Source organism: Pongo pygmaeus, chromosome 10 (assembly GCF_028885625.2).
Source record: "Pongo pygmaeus isolate AG05252 chromosome 10, NHGRI_mPonPyg2-v2.0_pri, whole genome shotgun sequence".
Lineage (NCBI taxonomy): Eukaryota > Metazoa > Chordata > Mammalia > Primates > Hominidae > Pongo > Pongo pygmaeus.
Window position 1 is genome coordinate 107,209,721 of NC_072383.2, and position 15,192 is coordinate 107,224,912.

Sequence of the window (15,192 nt, forward strand, 5' to 3'; positions counted from 1 at the left end):
CCCCCCACAGCCTGAACTTTTCCTGGTCACCCAAGGATGTACAAGACCCTCTGTTGTCCAAGAGGCAAAACTGAAGTCAACGTAACAACCCACGAAAGAGGCTTCCTGGGGGGTCAGGGGCTGAGGGCAGACAGCTAAGGACCAGCCCCCATCCTGCACTGAGGGATGGAGAATTCCAGGAAGGCTGCCTGAAGGAGACAGCCTTGAAACCTTGAAGGATTCCGCTATCGTTTGTCCATCACACATTTATTGCCTGCACTGGACCTGCGGTTGGGATACTGCAGTGAACAAGACAGAGCCCACCCTGGAAACTGGCCACAGGGGAAGGCAAGAGACGACGGCTGGGCAGTTTTGTCCCTTGTCAATAGATGGAAGCTCCTTGTTCCACACAGTCCCAAAGAAAGGTCTGCCCTTGGGCCCGCGAAACCCATCCCAGCCCTCACAGGCTGAGCCTCACCCTGGGTTTTCCCAGAGAGGTGTCCAAGAAGACCCAAGCTGCCCCGAGTCGGAGGAGCAGCAGGAAACAGCCTCAGAAGTCCGTTACTCTTCAGTACTCCTCCCTTAGAATGTCCACTTCCTGTTTGGTGACCATGGCAACCAAAAGACAATGGCAGTGCGTGTGGGATGGGGGAACTCCATCTTCCTTGGGTACGTGGGGAGGAAACTCCAGTGACCAGAAGAAGCGGGGAGAGCCATGGGAGACGTTAGAGGGACCCAGAGAAGATGGGGGACAGGAAAAAGGAGAGAATCTGTCTCAAGTAAATGGCCTCCTGCCCTGGACCTCGGCTGAAATGTGGCTGGGATGTGGCTGGGCTTCATCCGAGGAGGGAGGAAAGAGGTGGCTCTACTTGCCAGTCTGCTTGGCCCCAGGCTGCTCTTGTCCTGTTTGGGTGGCCAGAGTTCCTTCCCTGAAGATCCCCATCCCCAGGGGTCTCCGAGGAAGCCCAGAGCTGTGGAATGAGGTCTGGGCACTCAGGGGTGGCCCAGGAGAGACCGTGGAGGTGGGGTCTTGCCAAAACAGATGGCAGAGGGAGCTAAGGGAGGAAGCTCTGCAGGGTGAGGTCATCCCCCTCACGGTCCTCCCTGGGCTCTGGCGTCAGGCCCTGGCTCTTGGCCTTGGATAGGCCCCCATTGGCTGTGGCGGAGGGCCCCTCACCCCCATCAGGCAACAGGGATGAGATGCAGACCATCTCGGTGGGGGAGTAATTACGCACGGGGTACATGTGGCCCTTGCGGGAGAGGCGGACTGCCAGCACCACAGTGCACACGAAGAAGATAGTGGCCACCAGCGCCAAGATTAGGATGGCCAGCAGGCACTGCTTCACAGACATGTGGTCTGGGGCCCCCACTGGGTGGTTGATGGACAAATTGCTGGCTGCCATGGGAATGCCCTTGTGAGTAACAGAGGACACAGAAAAGGGTATGAACAGACCCCTTTTGGTAGTAGGTTCCATGGACGGGGCCTCTGTGGCATTGGGTTCTGTGGACAGGGCCTCCATGGCTGCCAGTGGAGTGGTCTGTGCCTCCGTGGCTGTGGGTTGAGTGGTCTGTGCCTCTGTGGTTGCCAGAGGAGTGGTCTGTGCCTCCGTGGCTGCTGGTGCAGTGGTCTGTGCCTCCGTGGCTGTGGGTTGAGTGGTCTGTGCCTCTGTGGCTGCTGGTGGAGTGGTCTGTGCCTCCATGGTTGCTGGTGGAGTGGTCTGTGCCTCCGTGGCTGTGGGTTGAGTGGTCTGTGCCTCCGTGGCTGTGGGTTGAGTGGTCTGTGCCTCCGTGGCTGTGGGTTGAGTGGTCTGTGCCTCCGTGGCTGTGGGTTGAGTGGTCTGTGCCTCCGTGGCTGTGGGTTGAGTGGTCTGTGCCTCCGTGGCTGTGGGTTGAGTGGTCTGTGCCTCTGTGGCTGCCGGTGGAGTGGTCTGTGCCTCTGTGGCTGCCGGTGGAGTGGTCTGTGCCTCTGTGGCCGCCAGTCGAGTTGTCTGTGCTTCTGTGGCTGCCAGCGGAGTGGTCTGTGCCTCTGTGGCCACTGGTTGAGTGGTCTGTGCCTCTGTGGCTGCTGGTTGAGTGGTCTGTACCTCCATAGCTGCTGAATCCATGGACAGGTTCCCCATGTTGGCCAGCTCCGTGGTCAGCTCTGTGACTGCCCCTCCTGCATCCAGGCCAGTAGAACGCCTTGCAGCAGGCTCCACAGTGGTAGACTCAGGGGTTCCAGGCCCAGTGAGAGGAGTGGTGTCAGTGCTGTTGCTCAGTATTTCTGGAGGCTCCGTTTCTGGCAGGAAATCATAATCCCGGTACTCATATTCGGTGGCCTGTCTCCGGTCCCGGGCAAGCAGGGGACCCAAGGCTTTCTCGGCTTCATCTGCCCAGGTGTCCCACAGCTGCAAGCTGCTGCCAGGGCCCAGTAGGATCAGCAGCAGGAGGAGTTGCAGAGGCATGGCACCTGGGGGGAGACAACGGGCGGAGGGATGTCAAGACAGCTTCACCCTTGGGCTTAGCAAGCACCCTAGACCACCACCCTCTACTGCCACAGCTGGAAGCATGTCTGGTCTGGAGCAGGGACTGGGGACTTAGGCATCCCTGACATGCCAGGGATGGAGAGGACCCTCAGCCAGTAGCAGTTATTATTATTACTAATCAACATGAATAAAGCCATCCAGGAGGGCCCTTTAACTTCTTCTAGATGGTGCATAGAAATTGATTTGCCTCCCTCTCCATTTTGGTTAAGTCACTTTATTTCTGGACAAGACAATCCATTGGGGTGTAGAAAGAATTAGTGCTTCTGTTTCTAGTTCTATTAACTTTTCACGTCACTCCTTTTTTTTTTTTTTTTTTTTCAGATGGAGTGTTGCTCTGTCACCCAGGCTGGAGTACAGTGGCGCTATCTCAGCTCACTGCAACCTCCACCTCCCGGGTTCAAGTGATTCTCCTGCCTCAGCCTCCTGAGAAGCTGGGATTACAGGCATGCACCACCATGTCCAGCTAATTTCTGTATTTTTAGTAGAGACGGGGTTTCACCATATTGGCCAGGCTGGTCTCAAACTCCTGGCCTCGAGTTATCTGCACACCTTGGCCTTCCACAGTTCTGGGATTCGGCATGAGCCACTGCGCCCGACCTCATGTCACTCCTTCTTAATTTCAAGTATTATATTATTTATAATCTATCATAAGAGTAAAGTAGTACCTGCATAGAATTCATAAATAGATTAATTGACCACTTACGAAGTCCATAAGCAGAAGAATTTGGAAACCACAGACCTCCCAGATACAGCTGCTTATTGGACCTTTGAGGCCTCTTGGAGTCTGATTCTGCCTGCGGCCCCCTCTCCCTGCCCACTGCCATGCCACCTATATATGTCTGTCTTCCTCCTTCTCCTATCTTGCTTCCACCCTCCGTAGCCCTTGCCAGTCCTCAGAGTCTCAGTTTGTCTCATTCCTTCTCAATGTCTTGGCTTGGTCCCATTTGCTTTGGTGGTGTTCTTGCCTGCATGATGCACAACAGGGATGACGGTGCCTACTTCACAGCCTATTGTGAGGATAAAACGAAGGGATCCATGCAAGACCCTTAGCACTTCGTTTGCATGACAACCTCTCAGCAAAGGTTGGCTGATTTAGTTCTTTCAGTCAACCTGCACTGTAAGTCTTCAAGGGCCCAGGGCTACTTAATTACACTCTCCATGGCCAGAAGAAAACTCAAATCTCTTCAGAACAGCCCTGCTCTCAGGAAGCTTATAGTCACTGAGTGTGCCTGTGGGTAGGACCACTGCCTATTCAGAGACTATACATTGTCCTCCCTACTAGGTAGCCAGAAAAGACAGCACCTCTTGTTTGGCCATCTCATTGATCTTTCTTCTTGGCATTGTGAACACCTGTGCTTTCTTGTTTTCTTTCTCTCCCCTCATGCTCTCCTTGGCACTGGCTGGTGTTTACAGAATTCAAAATTCTGTGCTGAGAATCCTATGGTGAGTGACAGCCACGTTCTGGGGCAGGATTCAGATATTCCTGCATTCCCGGGACATAACACCCTTCAGCAGCACACAACCCTTAGATCAGTGTCTGATGCAGAGTGGGCATTCAAGAATAGCACCTGGACAATTTCCAGGCTCTTCCTTTGTACTTCATTCACATGATTTGGAGGAAAGAACAGTTGCTCATCATTCCTCGGGTGACTGTAACTCACTCACGGGCCCCTCACCTTCCAGGTTCAATCTGATCTCTTTCATATGTTAGTTAGAATTATGTTGGTTTCTTTTCTTTTTTTTTTTTTTTCCAAGACAGAGTCTCGCTCTGTTGCCCAGGATGGAGTGCAGTGGCATGACCTCGGCTCACTGCAACCTCCACCTCCCGGGTTCAAGCAATTCTCCTTCCTCAGCCTCCCAAGTAGCTGGGACTACAGGCACACACAACTATGCCCAGCTAATTTTTGTATTTTTAGTAGAGACAGAGTTTTGCCATGTTGGTCAGGCTGGTCTCAAACTCCTGACCTCAACCGATCTGCCCACCTCGGCCTCCCAAAGTGCTGGGATTACAGGGCGTGGGCCACCGCGCCAGGCCTATGTTGGTTTCAAATATGCAAATCTGATCACATCTTAAACTAATTTATTTCCATTTATTTATTGACTTACTTATTTTAGAGACAGAGTCTCTCTTTGTCGCCTAGTCTGGAGTGTAGTAGTGCAATTATAGCTCACTGCAGCCTGGACCTCCTAGGCTCAAGTGATTCTCTCACCTCAGCCTCCTGAGTAGTTGGGACTACATGCACATGCCACCACATCTGGCTAATTTTTAATTTTTTTTTGTAGAGACGGGGTCTTGCTATGTTGTCCAGACTGGTCTCAAACTCCTGGCCTCAAGCAATCCTCCTGCCTCGGCCTCTCAGAGCACTGAGATTACAGACATGAGCCACCACATTCAGCCCACATCTTAAAATAATTTCTTAGGCCAGGCGCAGTGGCTCATGCCTGTAATCCCAACTCTTTGAGAAGCCAAGGCAGGTGGCTCACTGATGTCAGGAGTTCAAGACTAGTCCGGCCAACATGGTAAAACCCTGTCTCTACTAAAAATACAAAAATTAGCCGGGCATGGTGGTGCTCCCTGTAATTCCAGCTATTTGGGAGGCCAAGGCAGGAGAATTGCTTGAACCTGGGAGGCAGAGGTTGCAGTGAGCCAAGATCACACCACTGCACTCCAGTCTGAGAGACAAGAGCAAAACTCTGTCTAGAAAATAAAAAAAAATAATACTTTCTTAAACCAAACTTTACGACATTTGCACCAGAGACATCTGGCCCTCACAATTATCCCCATTTTACCAAGGACAACACTGAGGTTAAGAGAAGTGAAGTGACTTGCCCAAAGACACACAGCTGGTGAGAGGTCAAGATCAGATTGAAACCCAGTGAGTTTCAGGAAGGCATGAAGCCGTCAGGAGAGACCTGACCTAGCTGAGGAGACAAAAGGCTGGGCTTGTGGACTTGGGTGGGAGAGGGAGGGCAGAGTAAGAAAAAGGAGGAGCTTGAAAGCTATGTCCCCCAGAAAGGCCCGCCACATATTTACCAGGTGCCATGCAGGGCATAGGGTTGAAAGCATAGATGTGGGGTCAGACAAAAAGGATGTTCAAGTCCTAGCTCTGTCCCTTACAAGCTGTATGACCTTGATACAGATGCTTGCCTCCCTGAGCTTCAGTTTTCCCATCTGTAAAACTGGGATAAGAAACCGTGCCCATCTCACAGGGCTGTTGAGAGAGTGCAACAAGGGGATAGATTCAAAAGTTCCAGGCTGGTGGGCATGGCAGCTCATTACAGGACTTCCCAAAGTCCTGTAATCCCAGGACTTTGGGAAGCCAAGGCGGGCAGATCACTTGAGCCCATGAGTTCAAGACCAGCCTGGGCAACATAGTGAGATCCCCATCGCGACACAAATAGAAAAATTAGGCCAGTCACGGTGGCTCACTCCTGTAATCCCAGGACTTTGGGAGGCCAAGGCAGGTGGATTGCTTGAGCTCAGGAGTTCCAGACCAGCCTGGGCAACATGGTGAAACCCCGTCTCTCGTCTCTACGAAATACAAAAAAATTAGCCAGGAGTGGTGGTGTGCCCCTGTAGTCCCAGCTACTCAGGAGGCTGAGATAGGAGAATTGCTTAAGCCTCGAGAGATCGAGGTTGCAGTGAGCTGTGATCGTGCCACTGCACCCCAGCCTGGGTGACAAAGGAAGACCGTGCCTCAAAAATAAATTTAAAATTTTTTAAATAGAAAAATTAGCCAGGCATGATGATGCCAGTCTCAGCTACTGGGGAGGCTAATGCGGGAGGATCGCTTAAGCCTGGAAGGTTGAGACTACAGTGAGCCGAGATTGTACCACTGCACTCCAGCCTGGACGACAGAGTGAGACCCTGTCTCAAAACAAAACAAGAAAACAAAAGTTCCAAGCTTACGGTAGGTGCTTAATAAACGTAACACACACACACACACACACACACACACACACACACACACACACACACACACACACACACTTTTGCCTCCCAATATGCCTTCAGGGCAGCAGAGTTTCTTTGGGGTAGAGTTCTTATCTGGGGGAAGAATCTACGGCCCAACCTTGGCCCCACTTTCCTGGAGGCAGGGACTTTAGGAAGAAGCCACTAGCCTAGAGACATATTTCATACTTATGAGCACACTCACAGCCGCCAACCCCCACTTGGGCAGTTCTCTGTTCCTGGAAGGCAAAGCCCTTAGCCACTTCCTGGAAGCAGAGAAGGTGGGGGCAAAGTTGCAAGGCCTGGTCTCCCTGGTTCCCTGGTTGGGGGAGGCATCTTGGTGAGTCAGGGCCGGACTTGCAGCAGCCCGGAGGCTAGGAGAATAACACAGAAACACGGAGGGTGCTGGGGCCCAGTTCTTCAGGTAGGCTGTCACTGTCGCCGACCCCTCCCCTACAACCATCCCCACCGCCTCCTGTACCCAGAGACAGCTGGGGTGGAGGAGAGGCTGGGGCCTGAATCCCACATTTGCCTCCACTTAGCGGCTGTGTAAACTTGGGCAGGTTGCTTCACCCTCTCTAAGCCTCAGTTTCCTCATTGTAAAACCGGCAATATTGCTAAAAAAAAAAATCATGAGAATTGAATGAGTGTATGGAAGGTCCCAGACGATGGCTTCCAGCGAGGGGTACTTTATCTGGAGGACTGTCTTCGGGGCTGCAGGCAGAGGAGCAGAGGAAATGGAGGTCTCAGACTCAGAGGGTATGGAGATGGCGGCCTCTGTACCTCTCCCGTGGATATTCAGGCTTTGAGAAAGCAGAGACCTCCGTACCTGTTGTAAGAGCTGGTGCATTGGGAAAGCCCAGACCTCCTTTCCTGGGCCCGTCTAAAGCAACCACCTTATCCTACATGTTCCTGGTGTCAGTGCTGAAAGTCTCTCAACCCCAGAAACCCCTCACTCTCAGGCAAACTGGGGGTGAGGGGGTGTTGGTCACCCCAGCCTGGTCCCTGCCATCCCATGGGCTTTAAGACACAGCAGCCTGGAGCCAGGCCACAGCTGAGCAGGCATCAGCCCATCTAACAGAAAGAAAATCTGAGGCTCAGCCAGGCACAGTGCCTCAAGCTTGTACTCCTAGCACTTTGGGAGGCCAAGGCAGGAGGATGACTTGAAGCCAGGGGTTCAAGACCAGCCCGGGCAACATACTGAGACCCGTATCTACAAAAAAATTAAAAATTAGCCAGGTATGCTGGTGCATGCCTGTAGTCCCAGCTACTCGGGAGGCTGAGGCCAGAGGATGGCTTGAGCCCAGGTCAAGGCTGCAGCGAGCTGTGATCGCACCACTGCACTCCAGCCTGGGTGACAGAGTAAGATCCTGTCTCTAAGAAAAAAACATATTTTTTTAATGAAAGAAAAGAAAACCCGAGGCTCTGAGAGATCTTGTCTCAGCTGAGGCCACACAGGTAGAACGAGGAGGAGCTGAGTTTTCTCACTGTGTATGGCAGGTAGCATAACACCTCCTTAATATTTGCTACAGTAAATGTGTTATACAACAATAAAAATGACATGTGGAAGCCCCTCCCGCGGAGGGATGATTTCATCCTCTCACTATCTGGTGACCTCATTCCTCCTCACCCGTGTTCACTGGCTCTAACGGTGCCATCACACTGATTAGCAAGCAAGGCCCAGAGCGGTGGGATCACTCCCAGGCCCCACCTTCCACCTCTCCTCTCCCCGGAAGGCAAAAAAAACAGTCCCACAGGAGTGGGGCCAGGGCAGGGCTCCGACAGAGGGGTCTCCAGTAACCACATCCTATTTGTCTCAACACTTGCCTAACGGAGTAGGTCAGAGACTGCTCGTTTTGCCTCTTTTGCCCTAAAACCAGGCTGCTTCTGGCCCACGCCCCATCTAGACCCCATGTGGGCCCCATCTAGGCTGTGTGGAGGAGCAGGCTGCAGGGGGCCCAGACTCCAGCTCCAGAGACCCCGCTGTGTGGCCGCCCTGAGCTGCTCAGGAAAGATCCTCATGGGGCTCCACGCTGCTAGGAACCTTGCACTGAGAATCCTGAAACTGGCAGTCAGAGCGGGCAGGATCTTGGATGGCTAAAATTCAAAAGACTGAGCATCTCAGGGTTTGGGTCAAGTAGTCACCAAGAGAAGGAAAGACCCCAGATAACTGAGACACAGGCAGCAGATCTAAGTCTGGGTAGACAGGACAGGCCCTGCCCTGCCCTGCCGTGCCCTGGGAGTCACATCAGACCAGGTCAATCCCCAGCTCTGTCCCTTAGAAGCTGTGTGACCTTGGGCAACTCACCTCACCTCTCTGAGCTGTGGGTTCTTTAACTGGAATACAAGGACAATGGTGGCACCTGCTTTTTATGGGGTTGTTGTGGGTTGAAGAGGGCCAGGGAAATGCTGAGTCCTCCCAGAAGCCTTTCTGGATTGCCCCAGGCATGATTAGTCACCTCCCGTGTTTAAATCATTTCTGCTGTTCATTTACTTTCTAAAAATGTATTCACATTGACTCCTAAACTTCCAGAAGACAGGAACCACAGCTGTCTTGCTGATCAGGCCACGGGCCCAGGATTTAGCCGATGGGCAGGCACACACCTCTCTCAACACTTGCCCCAGTGGCTGGCAGCCACTGTGGCTGTCTGCTCTGCTGCCCCCACCAGACCACAAGTTTTTGGAGGGCAGGAGCTCTCCTGGGTCTCCTGGCATCCCCAGGGGCCTCACTAAATGCCTCTGCAGAAGAGGACATGTGACTGAGGCAGGGGAACGTGCACAGAACTGCACAGCACGTGCTGTCCTCACACTTTTCACACCACATTTGCCAGCTGACACTTTCCAACCTCTTTCCATCATCTACCTCAACTCACATCAGGGAGTCTCTGTAAACATTTTTTCCCACTTATCATCGCCCTCATGAAAGGTTTATTTATTTATTTACTTTTAGAGATAGGGTCTTGCTCTGTTGCCCAGGCTGGAGTACAGTGGTGCAATCATAGCTCGCTGCAGCCTTGAACTCCTGGGCTCAAGCGATCCTCCCAAGTAGCTGGGACTACAGGTGCATGCCACCAGACCCGGCTACTTTTAAATTTTTTGTACAGATGGGTTTTCACCATGTTGCCCAGGTTGGTCTCAAACTCCTGGGCTCAAACAATCCATCTTCTTCAGCCTCCCAAACTGCTGGGATTTGCAGGCATGAGCCACGGTGACCAGCCCTCCTCACGAAATGTTAATAGCACAGATATGCTGTATATCTGTTTAATGTTTGGTGGCTTGCAAACCACAGTGTTAGTTGAGATTTTTTTGTTACGCCCCCCTCCCCACCCTCCACCCCGCCAAGAACCAAGTTACACCTGTTGGAACCCCAACTTGCTGGCCTGATCCAGAGGCAGTAAGGTACTTGGCACAAATTAATTCAATGAGACCTACATCTGATTAGTTGAACAACTGTCTTTAAACAGTTTTCTAAAGACCCCCTGTAGACAGACAGATTAACAAACACAGACCCCCAACACACACACACCAGCCATCTTATCTCCTTCTAGACCACTGGCCCCCACTGCCATCTTCCCGTTCAAGTTCAGCAAAGGAGATTGAGACACAGGCCTAGGGTCACCACGACCTCCACGGGCATCCTGCAGCCAGAAGCCACGCCACCAGAGGCAGCTGCTTCTCCCCTTCAAGCCTCCGTTTTGTCATCTGTAAAAGGGGCACTGTCCACCCTCCAAGGTTCTCGGATGATTGATTCCCCAGCTCCTCTGAATGCCCCGCTCTGGGCCCAGCCTGGCAGCCCAGCCCGGCAGCCCAGCCCTTCCGCTCTCTGAGGTTTAACTCCCCTGGCTGTTAGCCAAGCCTGTTGAGGGAGGCATCAACCACCCAGGGCGCGGCCTCCCCAGGTAACGCCAGAGGAAGAGGCTCTGGGGCTGTCTGAGGGCCTAGGAGCCACCTTCTGAGGCCCCGGCCCACTGAGGGGCCTGGCTCTGGGGTCCTCAAAGTCAGAGATGGAAAAAAAAGGAAAACAGAAGAAAGAGGAAAGAGGAAGAGAACTCCAGGCAACAGAAGCCCAGATATCGACAATATGGGGGGGGGGGGCGGTGTGTGTGTGAATGTGTGTACAGCAGGGCACAACCGGCCCCGCCATTTCCTTTTAGTGTCCTGAAAGTATCTCAAATACAAACTAATAAGAGTATTCTAATTTTTTTTTTTTTTTTTTTTTTTGAGACGGAGTCTCACTCTGCCACCCAGGTTGGAGTGCAGTGGCACAATCTCGGCTCACTGCAACCTCCCCCTCGCAGGTTCAAGTGATCCTCCCACCTCAGCCTCCCAAGTAGCTGAGACCACAGGCATACACCACTACGCCTAGCTAAGTTTTTGTATTTTTGGTAGAGATGAGGTTTCATCATGTTGTCCAGGTTGGTCTCAAACTCCTGAGCTCAGGCCATCCACCTGCCTCGGCCTCCCAAAGGGCTGGGATTACAGGTGTGAGCCACTGCACCCAGCCAAGTATTCTAATTATTATTATTATTATTGTTTTCCCTTTTGCTAACAATAGGATCCTAATTCTAATATTTTAATAGTTTTCCACAGACGAGTGTCATTTCCTCAGTCTTATAAAAAGTGGGAAGAATGCATCTTTCTCTGAAAACAACTTTTTTATGCGTCCATAACATACGCGGCTTCAAGACAAATCCTGCACTCCCCCTACTTTCTGGAGTCTTCCAGACCTAATCTCAGCTCTGCCCCTAAACAAATCCCTTCACCTCTCCCGACCTCAGTTTCCCATCCAGGAAAGGAGAGGGTAAGATCATTTCTAGGGAAACACTCATGGTTTCTCTGATTTTCAAAATCGGAATGCCCCCAAGCCAGAAGCTGCAGGCAAACCGGCCAGGGAGGGAAGTAAGTTAATGGAAGGCTGGGGCTGGTGGGTCATACCTGTAATTTCAGCACTTTGGGAGGCCAAGGCAAGAGGCTTGAGGCCAGGAGTTTGAGACCAGCCTCGGCATCAAAGTGAGACCCCATCTCTAGGAAAGGTGAAAATATTAGCTGCATGCGGTGATGTGCGCCTGTAGTCCCAGCTACTCAGGAGGCTGAGGTGGGAGGATCACTTGTGCCCAGGAGTTTAAGGCTGCAGTGAGCCATGATTGTGCCACTGCACTCTAGCCTGGGTGACAGAGTAAGACCCTGTCTCAAAAAAAGAAGAAAAAAAAAGTTGGCAGGAGCAGGATTCAGAAGAGTCACAGAATAAGGCCACAGACTCCAGGAAGACTTTAGTCTTGAGTCGGAGGAGCCTCAGTTTGCCCTCCCCAGGGGCTGCAGCTCAAGAAGGGCCTGGCAGTCCTACCCGGGCCTGCCAGCAGCTATAAGGCAGGCCCTTGGCCCATGGGGACCTCCAGCCACTCCCTGTGGTTTTGCAAGCCAGCACTTACCACTGTGCTCAGCAGAGCATGGGACAGCTGCCTCGTGGGCCCAGAAGAAGTGGCTTCTCTGCTTTAGTGACGAGGTCCCAGCCCACGCTGCCAGGCACTGCTGTGGCACCCCCTGCGGCAGTCCCGGATCCGAGCAACCCCCAATGGCTGTGTGTGGAAGGAGGAAGCGAGAATGTGGTTACTTAGGCAGGGCCATGTGACAGCCCACACCCCCTTGTTTGTGACAGCTTTGGTGACAACATTGATAAAGACAGGGTGGGTATGGGGCACCTCCTAGGTCTGACACTGTTCTTGGGTTCCCATAACTGTGAAAACACTAGGAACCAAGTAGAAGCTTTCTGAGGAGAAGTTCTTCGGTTTTGGGTGGGGCCCAAACTGAGAAAGGCCACAGCATTACTTCAGCAGCAATGGACAGTCGGGGCCAGAGGGAGCCCCCTGAAGGACAGGAGTGACTAGATGAAAAGGAGAATGGTCTCGCTTCTTGTCCAAGATTGGCGGGGGGTGGGGAGGAGTAGGAGGTGGTCGGGGAGTAAAAAACACAAAATATGAATCTTCAAAGGGTTTGCAAATATGGTGTATTTCTTCTTGCAGGACTCAAAACACTCTCTGCAGATGCACAGCACAGGCCCTTTTAGCTGCAACCAACAGCCTCTCTAGGGAGCTGGACTACAGATTCCACAAGGGCAAGGCCTGCTTATCTTATTTCTTCATCCTAAATTTGTTCATTTGACCAACTCTGGCACTCCAGACTGCATGCCCTGAGGTCCAAAGGCCAGCAATTCTGGGCTGTGGCCCTCTGGTAGCCCTCCATCCACTGGGGAGGTCGGCGAGTAAACAAGTCGATGGAACATCATGCCACAATGACACAGCGCAGTGAGTGCCATCCTGCGGTGAGCAAGGGAGGGGCCTCTCCTTCCATCCTGGGTGGAGGAGGGAAGTTAACAGGAGGAGCTTCCAAGAAGTGGCACTTGCGATGACAAGCCAGGTGGGCATCCCAGGCAGAGAGCACAGCAGAGGCAAAGGCTGGGAGGCCTGAGAATACCCAGACACTTCCGGAAGGGAGGGAATAGGGGGTCTCCCAGGGTCTGCCCTGCGGCTTTGCACCAGGCAAGGGCTCAGGATATGCATAGAAAGATACTCGTATCTTGCCTTGCACAAGGTTGTTTTTTTTTTTGAGTTTTGTTCTTTTTGCCCAGGCTGGAGTGCAATGGCACAATCTCGGCTCACCGCAACCTCCGCCTCCTGGGTTCAAGCTATTCTTCTGCCTCAGCCTCCCGAGTATCTGGGATTACAGGCATGTGCCACCACCCTGGCTAATTTTGTATTTTTAGTAGAGATGGGGTTTCTCCACGTTGGTCAGGCTGGTCTTGAACTCTCGACCTCAGGTGATCCACCTGCCTCGGCCTCCCAAAGTGCTGGGATTACAGGCGTGAGCCACCACGCCCAGCCGCACACAGGTTGTTTTACAATGAAAACCAGAGACCCAGCAGGTGTTCGCCATGACACAGTCTCAGCCACCTTAAGAAGCTGCAGCTGCAAAGAGCCAAAAGCTCACCCTGCCTGCACAGACAGGGAAACTGAAGCCACAAGAGGGGAACTGAGACCCCTCGAACCCAGGCCCCTCACCCTTCCCCAGCAGGTTTGGAAATAGCCATCCTTCAGGGACAGGGGACTGAGAAATTCTAAACAGACCCAAGTCTGCCTGGAGGTCACTCTCTGATTAGCAGAGGTGAGTGGTTGCAAGCTGTCACATCCAGCCTGCCACGTGGTTTTGTGCAGCTTGTGAGCTAAGAATGGTGGTTACGTTTTTAAGTGGTTGGAAAATGTTTTGTGATGCATGAAAACCGTGTGAAATTCAAGATTCCGTTTTCATAAAGTTTTCTTGGGACACAACCACACTAATTGGTGTACACATATTGTCTCTGGCTGCTTTCACGTTGCAGCGGCAGAGTTGAATAGTTTCATCACTTGCAAAGGCTCACAACACAAACGCTTAACATTTCCTGAGCCTGTGGTCAATGCCAGACCCTGTGGTAGGTGCTTTGCATACATCAGCTCATATAATCCTTGAAGCTGCCTTTATAAATGAGGAAACTGAAGCTGAGAGGGAGAATGTGCCTTGCTCAAGGTCACACAGAGTAATGGCAGAGCCAGGACTCAAGTCCAGGCACATGGAATAATGTTCTTGATCTTAACCCCTAGCCTGGGATGGTGCAGGCTGAAAGGTGAGCTCTGGCACATCAGCAATTACTATATGTAAGGAAAAAGGAGTAGCTTAGCAGCAGGTAAGCTATTTCTTCTGTGTGTGTGTAATAAGGTCTTGCTCTGTGGCCTAATCTGGAGTGCAGTGGAGTGGTCACAGCTCACTGCAGCCTCAAACTCCTGGTCTCAAGCAAGCAATCCTCCTGCCTCAGCCTCCCCAATAGCTGTTACAGGAGCACACCACCACACCCAGCTCCAAGTAATCTATTTCAAGGTGAGACTTGAGCAGTGAAATTTCCTTCTCAGAGGAGCAAATATTGCTAAGATAAATCTGGTGTATGTCGTCTGTGTGAAGACCATAAAACCACACTTCACTGCACCTGACATCTGTGAGAGTCAAAGACTCAAAGTGAACATGTTTCTGCTTCTAGGAATGAAGCCCAAGAAAAATACTCCAAATTGCCTTCCAAGATTGAAGCAATGATATCTGAGGTAAGAGAAATATTGGGAAAAAACACAGACTCCCCTACTACAGAAACCTGTCCCTTGATGGAATGTGATGCAGGCATGAAAGCCATATTTATATTGAATGCTTATAAAGCACTCAAGACCTGTTAGGTAGAAAAGAGAGGGTACAGAAGTATATAAACAGCATAATTCAAGTGTGCTTGGATGCTGAGAGGACAGACTGAAAGAAATGCTGATGGTGCCTATCTCTGGGTGGCATAATTATGAATGCCCCTTTCCTTTTAAATATATTTTCTTTTCTATATTTGTATATAGAAAAAAATGTATATAATGATGTCTATTTCACTTTCTTTCTTTTTTTTTTTTTTTTTGAGACAGAGTCTCACTCTGTCGCCCAGGCTGGAGTGCAGTGGCGCGATCTCAGCTCACTGAAACCTTTGCCTCCTGGGTTCAAGTGATTCTCCTGCCTCGGCCTTCCTAGTAGCTGAGATTACAGGTGCTCACTACCACGGCCTGCTAGTTTTTGTATTTTTAGTAGAGACGGGGTTTTGCCATGTTGGCCAGGCTAGTCTCAAGCTCCTGGCCTCAAGTGATCCACCAGCCTCCACCTCCCAAGGTCCTGGGATTACAGGCATGA

At 51.7% G+C, this 15,192-nt stretch overlaps 1 protein-coding gene across 1 annotated transcript; it reads right to left on the reverse strand.

The window, feature by feature from the left end:
• Positions 1-227: 227 nt before the first annotated feature.
• SELPLG (selectin P ligand) lies at positions 228-14,005 on the reverse strand. The gene is made up of 2 exons (XM_054442999.2): positions 11,886-14,005; positions 228-2,428 (listed from the first exon to the last, which is right to left on the reverse strand). The coding sequence occupies exon 2, from the start codon at positions 2,421-2,423 to the stop codon at positions 1,035-1,037; it is 1,389 nt and encodes a 462-aa protein (XP_054298974.1). The 5' UTR covers positions 2,424-2,428; positions 11,886-14,005; the 3' UTR covers positions 228-1,034.
• Between the last annotated feature and the right edge of the window lie 1,187 nt (positions 14,006-15,192).

Excerpts from the sequence above, each read along its gene's own strand:
- SELPLG (XM_054442999.2), bottom strand. The coding sequence starts at position 2,423 with ATGCCTCTGCAACTCCTCCTGCTGCTGATCCTACTGGGCCCTGGCAGC.